General features: G+C 52.7%; 1 protein-coding gene across 7 annotated transcripts in view; it reads right to left on the minus strand.

Moving 5' to 3' along the window:
- CORO7 (coronin 7) overlaps nt 1-11,229 on the minus strand; it is a 67,181-nt gene extending 55,952 nt beyond the window's left edge. For 4 of the 7 annotated variants that reach the window (XR_010411821.1, XR_010411820.1, XM_064592468.1 and 1 more), the window contains exons 1-5: nt 11,059-11,229; nt 8,608-8,704; nt 7,217-7,291; nt 2,965-3,035; nt 2,366-2,549 (exon numbers count right to left, since the gene is read on the minus strand). Coding sequence is in view for 4 of the 7 variants with exons in the window: in XM_064592468.1 (XP_064448538.1) it covers nt 2,366-2,549; nt 2,965-3,035; nt 7,217-7,291; nt 8,608-8,704; nt 11,059-11,118 (487 nt within the window). In the remaining 3 variants the exon portion in view is untranslated. Of the gene's footprint in view, nt 1-1,455; nt 1,512-2,365; nt 2,550-2,964; nt 3,036-7,216; nt 7,292-8,607; nt 8,705-10,637; nt 10,946-11,058 lie in introns of those variants that run through there. The other 3 variants (XM_064592469.1, XM_064592471.1, XM_064592472.1) reach the window with 3 other exon arrangements.
- Between the last annotated feature and the right edge of the window lie 4,327 nt (nt 11,230-15,556).

The raw sequence follows: 15,556 nt of genomic DNA on the forward strand, positions 1-15,556 counted from the left end.
ATAAACAAATAGGGGTGCCTGGGTGACTCAGTTGTTAACCATCTGCCTTCGGCTCAGGTCATGATCCCAGGGTCCTGGGATCGAGCCCCTTGTCAGGCTCCCTGCTCCTCGGGAAGCCTGCTTCTCCCTCTCCCACTCCCCCTGCTTGTGTTCCCTCTCTCGCTGAGCCTCTCTCTGTCAAATAAAGAAATAAAGTCTTAAAAAAGATAAAATAAACAAACTTAAAAAAAAAATGCTGACATCCTAACCCTCAGCACCTGTGCTGTACCTTTCTTTGGAAACAGGGTCTTTGTGGAAGATCAACTTAAGCTGATATCGTTAGGGTAGGTCCTAGTCCAGTAGGACTGGTCCTCGTGAAAAGGGAAATTTGGACACAGAGTCGGACGTGCACAGAGAAAAGACGATGCAAAGACACGGGGAAGACACCACGTACAAGCCGAGGGACACCTGGGGGGCCTGGGACAGACTTGCCCTCATTGCCCTCGGAAGGCACCAGCCCTGTCCCAACCAACCCCTGGGTTTCAGACTTCTGTTCTCCAGACTATGAGACAGGAAGTTTCCTGTTATTTGAAGTCATCCAGGTTGTTGTCCTTCATTACAGCAGCCCTAGGGATCTAACGCGCCCTCCCTTCAAAACATGAAGCCTAATTCCCTTCGTCTTGAGTGTGAGCAGGACTTAGTAACTCGGTTCTAACGAAGAGAGTCTGGTATAAGTGGAGGCATGTGACTTCCGAAGCTGGGCCATGCAAGGCACTGCCGCTTCCTCCCTGCTCCGCCCCCCGTGGATGGTCCACCAGACGCAGCCAGCCGCCATGCTGCAGGGAGCTCACGCAGCCCAGGGAGAGGCCCCGTAGCGGGGACTGAGGTGTCCTGCTCACAGCCAGCACTGTACCTGTGAACCCTCTGAGAAGCTGAGCCTCCTGCCCCAATCTAGTCTTCTGATGAGGGAGCCAACATCTCAACTGCAACTTCATAAAAGACCCTGAGCATGAAGCACCCAGCTGAACAGCTCCCAAATCTCTGACCCTCAGAAACTGAGAGATAATAAATGTTCATAAGTATTTTAAGCCTCTACGTTCTGTGATAATCTGTTCTGCAGCAGCAGATAACCACTTTGCCCAGGCTTCCTGCCCTGGGATTAACCCCAGCCCTGCTGCCACCTGCTCTGTGGCCTTGGGCCTGTTGTTTAACCTCATCTGTGACATGGGAATGGCAGCGCTGCCCAGTGGCACCACTGTGCCGAGTCGGCAGGAAGCCCTCAGCACAGCGCCGGGCCTGCGAGGGCTTGAGACACAGCAGTTACAGCTGGGTGACCCCCCTGATGACAGACTACCTGGTCCCCTCTGCTTCAAAGGTCAGGCTGGTCTCCTGGATAGTACCAGGAGCTGGGTGGTTCACACTACCGACGGCCCTCAGTTGGCCTCTTTGTCCCAGCCCCAGAGGTGGGGACCTCACCTTGGTGAGCCTGGCCCAGCCTGGACACTCCGCACAGCCCTAGAAGGCAAGGCCGTCTTTTAACTCTCGGAGCCTGTGTCTTTGCCCTAAAAAGGGGATGAGAGTGTCAGGGCCTCAGCAGAAATGATGCTGTGGTGTCAGCACAGAATACCAGGCGTCCACATGGATCACAGGGTCATAACCATTCACTGAGGAATCTGACCCAAAGCTGTCATCATCTATGCTGGTCTGAATGTTTGTGTCCCCCCACATGTTGAAGCCTGACTCTCGCTGTGATGGTGTCTGGAGGCAGGGCCTCTGAGAGGTGACTGGGTCACGAGGGTGGAGCCTCCTGAACCAGATCAGTGACCTGATAAGAAGCCCTGAGCGCCCCTTCGTCCCTTCAGCTGTGAGAATACACAGTAGGACGGCCATCGGTGACCCAGGAAGCAGGTTCTCACCAAACACTGAGTCGGCACCCTGATCTTGGATGTCCAGGCTCCAGAACCACGAGCGATGAATTCCCGTTGTTTGTAAGGCCCCCCGGCTGTGGGGGTGGCTTAGAGCAGCCAGACTTGGAACACACGAAGACAGGCTCAGCCGTGAAAGCGAGAGCAGAAGCCTAGGGGAAGGGGCTCAAGGCGGCAGAATCCCTGCCTGGCAGAAAAGCAGCCAGAAGTTTGTTTTCAAAACCAAAGTGACACACCACTTAAGCAATAACAGTAGAAGGAAGGTACTTAGGCATACGGAGGAAAAACAAGATCACAAGATGAAAACAGATGCCTACAGGAAGTGGGATGCAGCATTTGTGATACATCTGCTAGAATCTCACAACCCTTCCTCCCACAGACACACATACTCTAAAATTCACGGTACCGAACACCTAGAGCGACAGGGTGCCGTCCAGACAGGGGCTGCCGGGCACGGGTACCTGTGAGGGCCTGCTGCTTGGCTACATCCCAGACCTTCACGGCCATGCCCGCTGCGCTCGCCAGGACACCGTCCGTGGTGGGATGGAACTGCAGCACCTCTACCTGGACAGGCTCTGGGCCCAGCACCAGCCCGGGCACCGAGGGTAGCACCTGGCCAGGGGCGGGCAGGCGCCACAGCTTCACCTATGGGAAAGAGCAAATCCGTGAGCCCAGGGCCGCCCCCAACCCTGGGACTGTGCTTGGGCATGGGGGCTGTGTATCCCATGTGAGGAAAGACAGGGCAATCCAGCCCGGGATCACGGGGTGTCATTAGAAGCAGGGGTGTGGGGGGGGGGCGGGGAGACATGGGGCGGGGGCTCTGCTCCATGTCCTCCAGTGTCCCCCACCACCCCAGCGCTGTACTCCTCAGGCAGCCCAGCAGCAGAACAGCAAGCGAGGTCCACGGCTCCCGGCAAGGGCACGAGAGCACAAGGGAGCTGGTGTGGGCCGAGGAACCGAGACTCCGGGCTAGCCCGGCTCTGGAGGCCTGTGCAGGGGCCGAGGGCCCTGGAGGGGACTGGGAGGGACATCGAGCAGCTTGTCCAGCAGCTCCACTCACCATCCTGTCAGCTGAGCCCGTGGCCAGGAGGAAGTCATCAAAGGGAGAGAAGTCCAAGTCCGTGACCAGGTCTGCGGGAGAGCAATGGCTGACACAGGCCTGGCGAGAACTTACCAGAACTTTGTTTCCAGCCCCATATGATATCTCCCCAAGGTGGGGAACCACAGCCCAGGGTTTCAGAGATGGGACAACTCTGCCCACATGGTGGCAGGCTGAAAGTCCACGAGGAAAGGCACCTCTGGAAATCCCCGCCTGTGGTACAAACGCCCCAGGATGGGCTAAGGCCCTGGCATCAGGAGGTTAGCACGATGACAGGCGGGAAGCTCCTCAAAACACCAAGCACCTGCATGTGCCCCAAATCCAGAGCCCAATGCAGGGCCTGGCCTGCAAACGTGTGAATGAATGCGAGTGCCAGCCCTGCTCTGGGTCCACGAGGGATTCACAAACTGGACAGACACCACCCAGCCCTGACAGACCCTCAGCACCTCCACAGCAAGACACACACACACACACACACACATCTCTGCAGATGTAGCAAAAGGTAGGCTGAGTACGGGGACTCAAAGGTCAGGGCTCAGGGCAGCTTCATGGAGGAAACATGGTGAGCCCTGAAGAATATGAAGGACTAGAACAGGTCAGACATCAGGGAAGCGGGGGCCTGGGTGACACACCCAAGCTAGGAGTTCTCTGCCCCTCAAGTCCCCACCGGGGAGGGGGTGGTCAGAGTGTATCTGACCCGAGGCTGAGCAGCCAGATTCTCTCTTAAGGGAATTATACCAGGAATTAGAAGGTCTAGTGACAGGGCGCCTCAGGGACTGGCCTGGGTGGAGGGCAGCCAGCTGGGAGGGAGCCGTCAGCTCCCATGCCAGGACCCTCCTAAGGCCTGCATGTCCAGCTGCTCCTTCGGTTTTGGAAACTCCCCAGGCCTTCAGCTCTGGAAGCTCTCTTCTAAATCCCTTTTTGGCTAAAGCAAGCTGGAGCTGGTCTCAGTTCTTTGCAACCCAAAAACCTGAGCTGCTCAGCTCCAGAAGGCCAGGAGAGGGAGACAGGGGCACACCGAGTGAGCCACAGCCCTGAGAGGAAACCCACATTTCCTGAACCTCACCAGGGGGGTGAGGAGGCCAGGGATCAGTGTGGGGTGTGGCAGGGAATTGTGAGCATGATGGCCAGGCTTGCATCACCAGGGTAAGGAGCGCAGTGACTATTTCTGCTGCCTGCCTCCGCAGGGGGTCAAGCAGGTATGTTTTCCTCTCAGGCCAGAGCCAGACTCTGAAGAGAAAAGAGAAGGGCAGGGACACCTGGGTGACTCAGTCGGCTAAGCGGCTGCCTTCGGCTCAGGTCATGATCTCAGGGTCCTGGGATTGAGCCCCCCATCGGGCTCCCTGCTCTGCAGGAAGCCTGCTTCTCCCTCTCCCTCTGCTGCTTCCCCTGCTTGTGCTCTCTCTTTCTCTCCGACAAATAAATAAAATATTTAAAAAAGAGAGAGAGAGAGAGAAGGGGCAGATGAAGACAGGCACCCCTTGGGACAGCCCTGATCTGGACTCCTGGAACTCCTGCCACCCTGCCTGTGGGCTCCGCACTGGACAGGGCAGGGCCCAGGCCGGATGCAGCAGCCAGTGTGAACAACCTGGCATTCCCGAGGGAATGAGAAGTGGTGATGTGGCCAACCTGAGTGCCCAGCTGAGCTGGCAGGCCTGTGTCCTTTATGTGCATTTACCTCACCAAATCCTCACAACAACCCTCAGGATGGCACTATGGCATGATCCCCAACTGGGGGACAAGGACATGAGGATAGAAAGGTTAAGTAATTTGCTTAGAGCCACACAGCTAGGAAGGGGCAAGGCTGACTGATGTCAGGCAGTCAGTTTGGTTTCAGAATCTACATCCTCAGACAGCACCACACTGCCTTTCCCAGCTCGAAGCAGGTCCCCAGCCACCCCACAGCCCAGACTGCAGGAACACTCTTCAAACGCTTCCCAGCTCTCTGCTCCCCTGGGTGGCTGGGCTGAAGGGCACTTGGTCCTGACCAGGAGGCAGAAGGCACCCCCGAAGGCAGGGGAGAAGCTAAAGGCCAGCCCACTGCACTCTCCCCCACCAGTGGCACCTCAGAGGGCAGACTGGTGTCTGCTGCCTTGAAGGCAGGTTCTGAGGCCTAGAGGTGCCCCCAGAGCAGCATTCTGGCAAGGCTGTGAAGAGTTGAGGCCACAGTGAGCTACACCATATCAAAAGAGGCCTGGTCCAGCTTCTCCTCAAAGGTCCCCCAGTAATGGGGCTCACTACCTGACAGACATCAGCAACCTGGGGCAGCTCCCCCATGGGTAACATGCATCAAGAATACAGGGGCCAGGAGTGCCCGAGGCACTCAGTCAATCGAGCGGCCCGCTCTTGGTTTTGGCTCAGATCATGATCTCGGGGTCCTGGGATTGAGCCCTGAGTCTGACTCCACACTCAGTGGGGAGTCCTCTCCAGGATTCTCCCTCCCTTTGCCCCTCTCCCAATGCATGTGCGCACACACATTCTCTCTCTCTCTCAAATAAATGAATCTAAAAAAAACAAAAGAAACAAAAAAACAATACAGGAGTCAGACAGACCCTGGTTCCAAGTCCAGTGTTGGTAGGCTCCTAATCTCTTTTGAGCCTTAGTTTTGTTAGCTAAAAAATGGGTCATTTAAAAATTTTCTTCAAAAAGGTGTAAGAGGGCGCCTGGGTGGCTCAGTTGGTTAAGCAACTGCCTTCGGCTCAGGTCATGATCCTGGAGTCCCGGGATCGAGCCCTGCATCAGGCTCCCTGCTCGGTGGGAAGTCTGCTTCTCCCTCTGACCCTCCCCCCTCTCGTGTTCTCTCTCCTTTTATCTCTGTCTCAAATAAATAAATAAAATCTTTAAAAAAAAAAAAGGAGTAAGAGTGGATAAAAAAAGCAGACTTCTTCCACCTGTTACAACACAAATTAATCTCAAATTTTACGCTAAGTGAAAGAAGCCAGATTTGAATGACTATGTGTGGTATCATTCCATTTATGCGAAACATCCAGAAAAGGCCGGGCTAGCTATAGCTGGCAAACGTTTGCTGCAAAAGGGTAAGACGGTAAATACTTGAGGGCTTGGGGACCTTATGGTCTCTGTCACACCTCCTCAACTCTGTGGTTGCTGGGAGAAAGCAGTCACAGGCCGAATGTCAATGAAGAGGCGTGGCTGTGTCCCAAAAAATGCTATTTACCAAGACAGGCAGCCGGCCAGATGTGGCTGGGACAGTAGCTTGCAGACCCTGGCAGCAGAGGCAGAAAGCAGATCAACCAGTGCCTGAGGCTTCAGTGCCGGAGGTAGAAATGGATTAACCACAAAGGCGCATGAGGATCCTCTGGGGAAATGTTCTAAAATTGGGTTTTGGATACCCAACTCTGTCACTTCCATAAGAGTCATCAAATCCCTCACTCAAAACAAGTCATATTAATGGTATATAAATGATGCCTCAATAAAGTTGTAAAAGACTTTAAGAAGGAGTAAGATGAGAAAGTGTAGACAACGTTCTCAGCACATAAAGAGCTCTTGACCGGTCTTCACCACTGTTACTCTATTGGCTTCTGTTCTCATCACCTGGACCCCTACACTGAGCTGCACACTCAGACCGGGGACCAAGGGTCAGACCCCTTCCCTCCCCCAAGGCCACCCAACAGGCGGCCAGGAAGGCAAGCCTGACGGGCTGGCCCGCAGCTGCAGCAGCTGGCCAGGGAGAGCGAACTGTTCCCTGGGAGCGGGCGGGCTGCCAGGCGGGCTGCCGGGAGCGCCCAGAAGCAGCTGCAGCACACAGAAGCTCCCTTTGTGAGGGCCCGTCTCCAGCCCTGAAGCCCAGCCAGCCCCCTCCTTGAAGGGCGTTGAGCAGCCTGGCTGCGGAGGAGGCCTGGTGGTGAAGGGTGGTCTGCTGGGCTCCAGAAGAGGTTGCGGGGCTAAGAACCCCATAGGACTGAGTCCTCCACAGTGGACTCCACGGCACCAGCCTGGAGCCTGGTGCTGGCCAGGGCACATCCCCCCCTCTCAGTTGGACGATCTGGAGCACTCAGCTTCCCCTCTCTCTGCCCAAGTGCAATTCTCAACCAGGACCCAGCTTTCCAATATAGCTTTCACTGTACAAAGGTATAGCGAGGACAACAGGAGGAACCTGGCAAGCCATGGGACCGTGGAACCAGGTGAGTATGAATCCCTATACCCAGGGAGGGAGGAGTGAGTTCTAGACTTCCTGGGTCCAGTCTCCACTCACCTGAATGGCAGCCAAGGTAGGTCACCTGTCTCTTGTCCTCTCCTTGGCCTTCCAGAGGCACGATGCCCAGCACACCTGTCAAACACACGGGGGCTCTGACTTCAGTCCTAATGGGAACCATTTGCTGCCCAGGGCTCCCAGAGGACACGAGACCCAAAAGCTCAGCCTTGGACCTTCCCAGAGCCTCCACCAATCATAAAATAATACCTCTCTGGACACAGTGATTGGTCCAAGATTATTTTCTTACCCTACAAAAGAACCTGCTGTGACATCAGATGTACAGAAGATACTGGAGAAAGAGGTTGTCTCTTTCTGGCATTGTGGGTCGTATGAGATCAGCTTTGGGCCACCAGTGGCCACTTTTCCCAGCTTTCCCTGAGAAAGAAGCCATCACCCAAGGGCAGCTGAGCTGAAGGACAGGACACAGGTCAGGGCCAATGGCATGTGTGAGCCTCTGGATACAGCTCTGCCTAAAGCCTCTGGACGTCTTACTTATACCAGTCAAGGAAGTAAACAAGTTTTGTTTAAGTCAGTTTGAGGTCCAAGTTATCACTAGCAACCAAAAAAGTCCCCACTAACACGGGAACTTTTTTTTTTTTTTTAAAGGTTTTATTTATTTATTTGACAGAGACACAGCGAGAGAGGGAACACAAGCAGGGGGAGTGGGAGAGGGAGAAGCAGGCTTCCCGCTGAGCAGGGAGCCCGATGCGGGGCTCAATCCCAGGATCCTGGGATCATGACCTGAGCCGAAGGCAGACGCTTAACGACTGAGCCACCCAGGCGCCCCAACACGGGAACTTTTCAAATCTTGGTGTTCCTATTGACTCCAGCCAATCCCAGACCTCCAGATGAGGAGTGGGTAGCACATGGGGACAGCTAAAAACAAACGGGACAGTCCTCTCCTTGTTCTCCTGGCCAATCTCTTAAAAACCATAGCCAGGGGTGCCTGGGTGGCCCAGTCAGTCAAGCATCTGACTCTTGGTTTCGGCTCAGGTCATGATCTCAGGGTCCTGGGATCGAGCCCCACATCAGACTCCACGCTCAGTGTGGTCTGCTTGACATTCTCTCTCTCTCTTCCTCCGCCCCTCCCACTTGCACTGTCTCTCTCTCTCAAATAAATAAATAAAATCTTAAAAAAAAAAAAAAAAACCCACAGCCAGTGTGGTTTATTCAAAGTATACCCCACTTTGTGTATACTTGGTTGATCAGAACCAATCTGATCATCGCACATTAACCAGTTTATAGGGGTGTAAGGCCCTACATGGTGCTGACCTCTGAGCCCCACGAGGAGCCCCCAAGCCTCCAGCCTGAAATGAGTCTGTCCTTCCGCCCCATCCTAATTAGGGTGACAATGTCTGAATCTCCATCCACATCCATGTCCACCTCCCTACCTGGACGGTCAGAGTTAAATGCAATCAAGTGGCAGCTGGATTTGATATGGTTCCCACATGAGGGTGTGGTTCCTGCTCGAATGTCACTGATCCAGGCCTGAAAATAAAGAATAAGAATTGTGACGGCCAGGTCTCTGCTCATAACTAAAGCAGGGGCTGCTCCATTAGAAACGCATTCCTTTGGATCTAACCCTGTCCCCACTCACGTACTCCCTTAGGATATTCAAAATATTATTGAAATGATAACCTAAGTCATAAGGGGGGTAATTTGGTCTATTAAATCGGTTCTCTAATAAGAGGGAGAAGATTGTCAGAAGGGAAGCTCAGGATAAATGAAGTCAAAAGGCCAGGGGGTTGTTTCTTTTAAAAGGGAGAGAGAGAAGCAGAGAAAGCAGAAGTGAGCACCTAAAACAAAAGACAGACTCAACTTCCTCCAAGGCACCGCTGAAGGCCTCTACCAAGTATAGGGGTCTCCTTGCAAGCCCCTGGAGAAAAACACTCAAGCTCAGAAAGGGGAAGAATCAAGGCCTCTCCTCCACAAAGTCTCAGAGAAAGATGAACAATGCACCCCTGAGAAAAGGCAATAATGTTAACACCCCCACATACGGAGAGGCAAAGGAGCATTCTTTCTGAAACTAAGATTATCAAAGTCCAAACGTTTTCTCTGTTGGTATCAAAGCACTGTGTCACACTCATCCCTGCCGCCTGAAAATTGAACACCCTTGTTTCCCAACCTACCCACCCACAGTGCACTGGAAACTGCCTCCTCCATGCAAGTTTCTATTTCAATTTTCACCTGTGTTATCATCTTGCATTATTTCATTTCATTATTTCATCTTCGCGGCTGGCGCAAGAGCAAGCAAGAGCAATTTACTCTGGCGCAAGAGCAATTTACACTCACAAATAGAGTGACAGGAAATATCTTTGTAAAGGAGAACAGATCACCTGTCCTCCCATCTCCCTAATCTAAACTGTTTTTAAAGCTCTCTCTGTAATCCCTGGTCCCGTGCCTGTCTGTTTACCTTGCTGGACTAAAGCCCACCTGGGACAAGCCCCAAGGCCCATCAAGTATACTCCAGATCCATTCAAGGAGTGCTTACTGCACTCAGAAAGACAGTACTAATGCAAATCTGAGCACCTCTCCACCCTTTGCTTTGCTTTCAACCTTTTAGTGCAATGGCTCCCCACTGCACTCAAAAAAAACCCAACTTCTTCCTGTGGCCCTTGGGCTCTGCAGGACCTCTCTGGACTCACCTGACACCCTGCTTCCCCATCACTGCCCTCCATCCACTCTGGCCCACTTTTCATTCCTCCACCAGGCTCTTTCCCACCCCACTCTTCTTGTAGCTGGCTGCTTCTCACCTTCCTGACCTCAGCTTAAATGTCACCTCCTCCCTGCAGCCTTCCCTGACCACTCTATGGAGATTAACCTGCATGTGGCCATTCCCCTCCATCTCCATTCCAGCCTTTCCTGTGTGTTCTTCAGGGCACTTACTAAAACTTGCAGTGCCCTTGCAGGCCTGTCTGCTTGCTGTATGTCTCCCTCACAAGACTGTAAGCAGTACAGAGGAAGGAAAGTGCTGTGGTGTTCACAGTTGTGGTTCCAGGAGCACACGGAAGTAGAGAGGAAATATTGTCCAAAGGATGAAAATTGGGCTGCTGCCCCAGGCTACCCTGCTATGCGTCTGCTCCTGATCGGGCTACTAGAAGTCAGTTCCTAAGCCTGCCTTCCAAATAACATTGGGAGCAGCAGACCAGGACTGGCATCATCTCTGAAGCACACCCCTCATCAAGCCGGCTGCCCTTTCGGGGGTCCGAGGCGCCCCTCAACACCTGGTTCAGCTCTTCCTCTGGGCTCCACCTCCTCGGGCCTCCCCAGACCCCACCCATCCCCTGGCAGCATCACCCCAGTAAGAGAAGAGCTGCTCTTGCGCCAGCCGCGAGAGAAGGAAGCGCCGGCGGAAACCCGAGGGAGGGGCGCGCCTCTGTCTGAGGGGCTCCCGCTCTTCAGCTGACACACCCGGACTCACCAAGGCCAGCGGAGAGGGAGGCATCTCTCCCACACCCCAGCCCCGGGCAGGGCCGATCGTGGCGGCAGGGAGGAGCTGGTGCCAGCAGAGCCCGAGCCGCGGTCTCCGGCGAGGCCGACCGGAAGCCGAAAAGGCAGGAAGCCTTGCAGGCCTCAAGCCTCGGCCCGGCCGGGCGGGCTGCACCGCTTCGGGGGTCCCGGGGCGAGGCGGGCGAGCCCGCGGACCGCGGCGCTCAAGGGGCGGCCAGAGAGAGACCGGCCAGGGAGCGCCAGATTCTGTCCTCCGGGTGCGACGGAACAGCCGGGATACCAAGCCCGGGCCTGAAGGGGGCGCCCCGGGGCAGGCGGGCTCGGGGGGTTCCCGCGTGGGGTCCGGGGGAGGCGGAGGGGCGGAGGCGCGGGGACCCGCGGGCAGGGCTCACCTCGCGGCGGGACGGCCGGGCCTCCGTGTGTCGGAACTTGGACACCTTGAAGCGGCTCATGGCGACGGGGACTGCTGCGGGTGCAGCTTCGAAGACCTGGGCGTCGGCTCTCAGGTGCACGGACAGCAGCCGCGACTCCCGCCGCCTCCGGTCCCACCCGCTCGCGGCCGCTCGCGGCCACGCCCCGATACGCCCCCGGCCAATCGCAGCCCGCTCCGGCCCACTGGGCCCCGCCCCGGGCATCTCTCCCCCGGAGCGAGCGCCGCCGGCCCCGCCCCCCGACCAATCGCCGCGAGGCCGCCCGCGAGGCCACGCCCCGATGCCGGCGGGCTGGCCGCGCGGGCGGGGAGGTCACGTGCGGCGCGCTGTCCGCCCCCGACCCTGAGGGGCTCGCGCGGTGGCTGGGGGCACAGTCCCGGTTTTGCAGTCAGGCATTTTTCTCGGGGAGGCTCTCCAGCGTGCCGGGCGCGGCCTACCCGGGGCGGAGAGGGGGCGGAAGTGGACTAGCTCCATTTCGGAGACAGGGACCGCGCTCAGGACAGAGGAGCCGCTAACCGCGGTCAAACAGATAGCGGGTGGCAGCGGGGGAAGGAAGGGGCGCTCAGGTCTGACGCATATCCCTGTCGCGGGGCTTCATCTAGCGCCTCCGCGTCGCACCCCTCCTGCTTAAGCCAGGTGGGCTCGAGGTCAGGGATGCGGCCTTCAGCATCCCCGCATTAGGGCATGTCTTGGCTGCAGGCCTTGGGCGCCGTGGGGCAGGACCGACACCTGCAAGTATGATTTAGAGGTAAACGGAAAGGGAGAAAAGTGAGAGAAATGGAGAATACCTTTCAGAGCCCCACCAATGACTTGCTTAGTCCCCAAACAACTCAGGAAGAAAAGAGAACAGCTTCATTCCACAACCATTTCTCTTTGCTTTGGAGACGAACTCCAGAATAGGCTTTCTGCTTGAGAACAGGCAGGACGCCTGCTCAGGCGTGTCTGGAAGAGGGACTTTGATCTGAGGAATGCGAATGACTGCTGCAAAAATTTCCGGAGTCTGTGGCAGAGGACAGCCTGTCCTGAGGTACGTGCCTGCAGGGCGATTCGGAAGGCTTGCAGTGGTGGAGGGCACCAAGGGCCGTCCAGATGCAAGTTCTTTTTTTCAGTTTTCACAAGTAAACTGTGAGGTCTAAAAGGCTACTTCCTACCTGTATCCTACCAGGTGAGTTAAGAGAGACTTTGATGTCCATAAATTAAAAGTAGGATGTCAGTGGAGTTGACTGAGGCCTGGGATTTGGAATTCTAAGCAGTCCAGCAGCCCCTGGATACAGCTTTTCCAGGAAGCCTACTCTTCAGACTCTGGAATTCCAGCAGAATCTGCAGTGTTGTCTCATGTTGGTTGTGGTGTTCGATTACTGCCAATATTGCTTCTTTTTCCCCAAAAATTGTGGTAAAAAAACATATAAGATTTACCATTTTTAAGTGTCCAGTCCAGTAGTGTTAGGGACTTTCACAGTGTTGGGCAACAGGTATCCAGAACCTTTTCATGCAATACTGAGACTCTATACCCATCAAACAACAGCTCTTCATTTCTCCTTCCCACCAGCCCCTGGTAACCACCATTCTACTTTCTATTAGTTTGACTACTTTATTTATTCACTTACTTTTTAAGATTTCATTTTTAAATACTCTCTACACTCAACATGGGGCTCAAACTCACAACCCCAAGATCAAGAGTCGAATGCTCCTCTGAGGCAGTCAGGAGCGCGTAGTCTGACTACTTTTGTTATCTCATGTAAGTGGAATTGTATGCAATTTGTCCTTTATTTTATTTAACATAATGTCCTTAGGTTCTTCCATTTGTAGCATGTGACATTATTTCCTTCCCTTTTTTTTTTCCCCAAAGTAAGCTCTATGCCCAATGTGGGGCTTGAACTCACAACCAGGAGATCAAGAGTCACACGCTCTACTGACTGAGCCAGCCAGGTGGCCCCTTTTTATTATTTTTTTTTTTTAGGATTTCCATCCTTGTTAAGTCTATTATACTACTATATGCACCACATAATATATACCATTGATATACCACATTTTGTTTGTCCATCGACAGCCACTGGGTTCTCTCACCTTTTGGTTATAGTGAATAATGCTGCTTTGAACGTGGATGTGCAAATCTCTAAGGTCCTGCTTTCAGTTCTTTTGGATATATACCCAGAAGTGGGATTACTGGATGATAGAGTACTTATATTTTTTTGAGGTTCCTCCATACCAGATATTGCTTTTAGAATTACAATTATTAATAGTTTAATACCACCTGTTACTATAGATTGTTTAACTCTATGGTATGCAGTAATCTCTTCTTGCATCAACAATATTTGACTTATAACCTCCCAGGAGGGGGACATTCAGACATTATGCATTGCAATTCACATGTAAATCAACTATAGATCTAAAGCTATAAAAATCTTAGAGGGAAAACATAGAGCAAAAGCTTCACAACACTGGATTTGGCAATGATTTTTTTTATATGACACCAAAAGATCCAGGCAAAAAAGAAATAAATAAACCGTGAAGAATTTTAAAAATCTGTTCCTCAAAAGACATCATCAACAGAATAAAAAGGCAGTCCACAGAATGGGAGAAAATATTTACAAATCATATGTGTGAGTTATAAGGGACTCATATGGAGAATATAATAGAGAATTCCTAAAAGTTAACAACAACAAAAACAAACCACTTACGGGGCGCCTGGGTGGCTCAGTCGTTAAGCGTCTGCCTTCGGCTCAGGTCATGATCCCAGGGTCCTAGGATCAAGCCCCGCATCGGGCTCCCTGCTCAGTGGGAAGCCTGCTTCTCCCTCTCCCACTCCCCCTGCTTATGTTCCCTCTCTCGCTGTCTCTCTCTGTCAAATAAATAAATAAAATCTTTAAAAAAAAAAAACCACTTAAATTAAAAATTGGCAAATTTCTGGGGTGCCTCAGTGGCTCAGTTGGTTAGGCGTCTGACTTCAGCTTGGGTCATGATCTCAGGGTCCAGGAATCAAGCCCTGCATCAAGCCCCGTGTCTGGCTCCACACTCAGCAGGGAGTCTGCTTCTCCTTCTCCCTCTGCCCCTTGCCCTGCTCATGCCCCCCAATACATAAATAAAATATTTTTTTTTAATTGGCAAAAGTCTTGGATAGACATTGCGCCAAAGAAGATATACCAATGGCCATTAAGGGTATGAAAAGACGCTCAACATCACTAGCCATTAGAGAGATCGAAAGTATTATGATACCACTTCACACCCAACAGGATGGTTACTACCAACAAACACAACCCCCAGAAAATAACAGGTGTTGGTGAAGATGTAGAGTAACTGGAACCTTTGTGCACTGTTGATGAGAATGTAAAATGATACAGCCGCTGTGGAAAACAGTATGGTAGTTCCTCAAAAAATTAAAAATAGAATTATCATATGATCCAACAATTCCACTTCTGGGTATATACCCCAAATAATTGAAAGCAGGGTCAGGAAGACATACTTGTACAACTGTGTTCATAGCAGCCTTATTCACAAGCTAAAACATGGAAGCAACCCATTGTCCATCGACAGATGAATGGATAAGCAAAATGTGGTCTATACATACAATGGGATTTTACTCAGCTTCAAAAAGGAAGGAAGTTCTGACCCCTGCTACAACATGGATGAATCTTTTTTTTTTTTTAAGATTTTATTTATTTATTTGACAGAGAGAGAGAGAGAGCAGGAACACAAGCAGGGGGAGTGCGGGAGGGAGAAGCAGGCTTCCCGGCGAGCAGGGAGCCCGATGCGGGGCTCGATCCCAGGATCCTGAGATCATGACCTGAGCCGAAGGCAGATGCTTAACGACTGAGCCACCCAGGCGCCCCAACATGGATGAATCTTAAGGATGTTGTGCCAAGTGAAATAAGTCAGTTACAAAAGGACAAATAATGTATGATTCCACTTATATGAGGTAGTTAGACTAGGCAAAACCATAGAGACAGAAAGTAGAATTGCAGGGGCCAAGGGGTTGTGTTATGTGCATTTTCCCACAATAATTTTTTTTAAAAGATTTTATCCATTTATTTGCGAGAGAGAGCATGAGCGGAGGTGGGGTAGAGGAAGAGAATCCTTAAGCAGACTCTCTGCTGAGCACGGAGCCTGACAGGGGCTCGACGCGGAGCTCCACGCCGGGCTTAGTCCCAGGACCCTGAGATTATGACCTGAGCCAAAGTTGGATGCTTAACCAGCTGAGCCATCCAGATGCCCCTAATTTTTTTTTAAATATAAATTAACTATACATCGGGCGCCTGGGTGGCTCAGTTGGTTAAGCGACTGCCTTCGGCTCAGGTCATGATCCTGGAGTCCCGGGATCGAGTCCCACATCGGGCTCCCTGCTCAGCAGGGAGTCTGCTTCTCCCTCCGACCCTCCCCCTTCTCATGCTCTCTCTCTCCATCTCATTCTCTCTCTCAAATAAATAGATAAAATCTTTTAAAAAAATTAAATTAAAAATAA

The sequence above is a fragment of the Mirounga angustirostris genome, unplaced genomic scaffold (assembly GCF_029215605.1).
Source record: "Mirounga angustirostris isolate CCGP_5_RB_7025 unplaced genomic scaffold, mMirAng1.0.hap1 SCAF_5, whole genome shotgun sequence".
NCBI lineage: Eukaryota > Metazoa > Chordata > Mammalia > Carnivora > Phocidae > Mirounga > Mirounga angustirostris.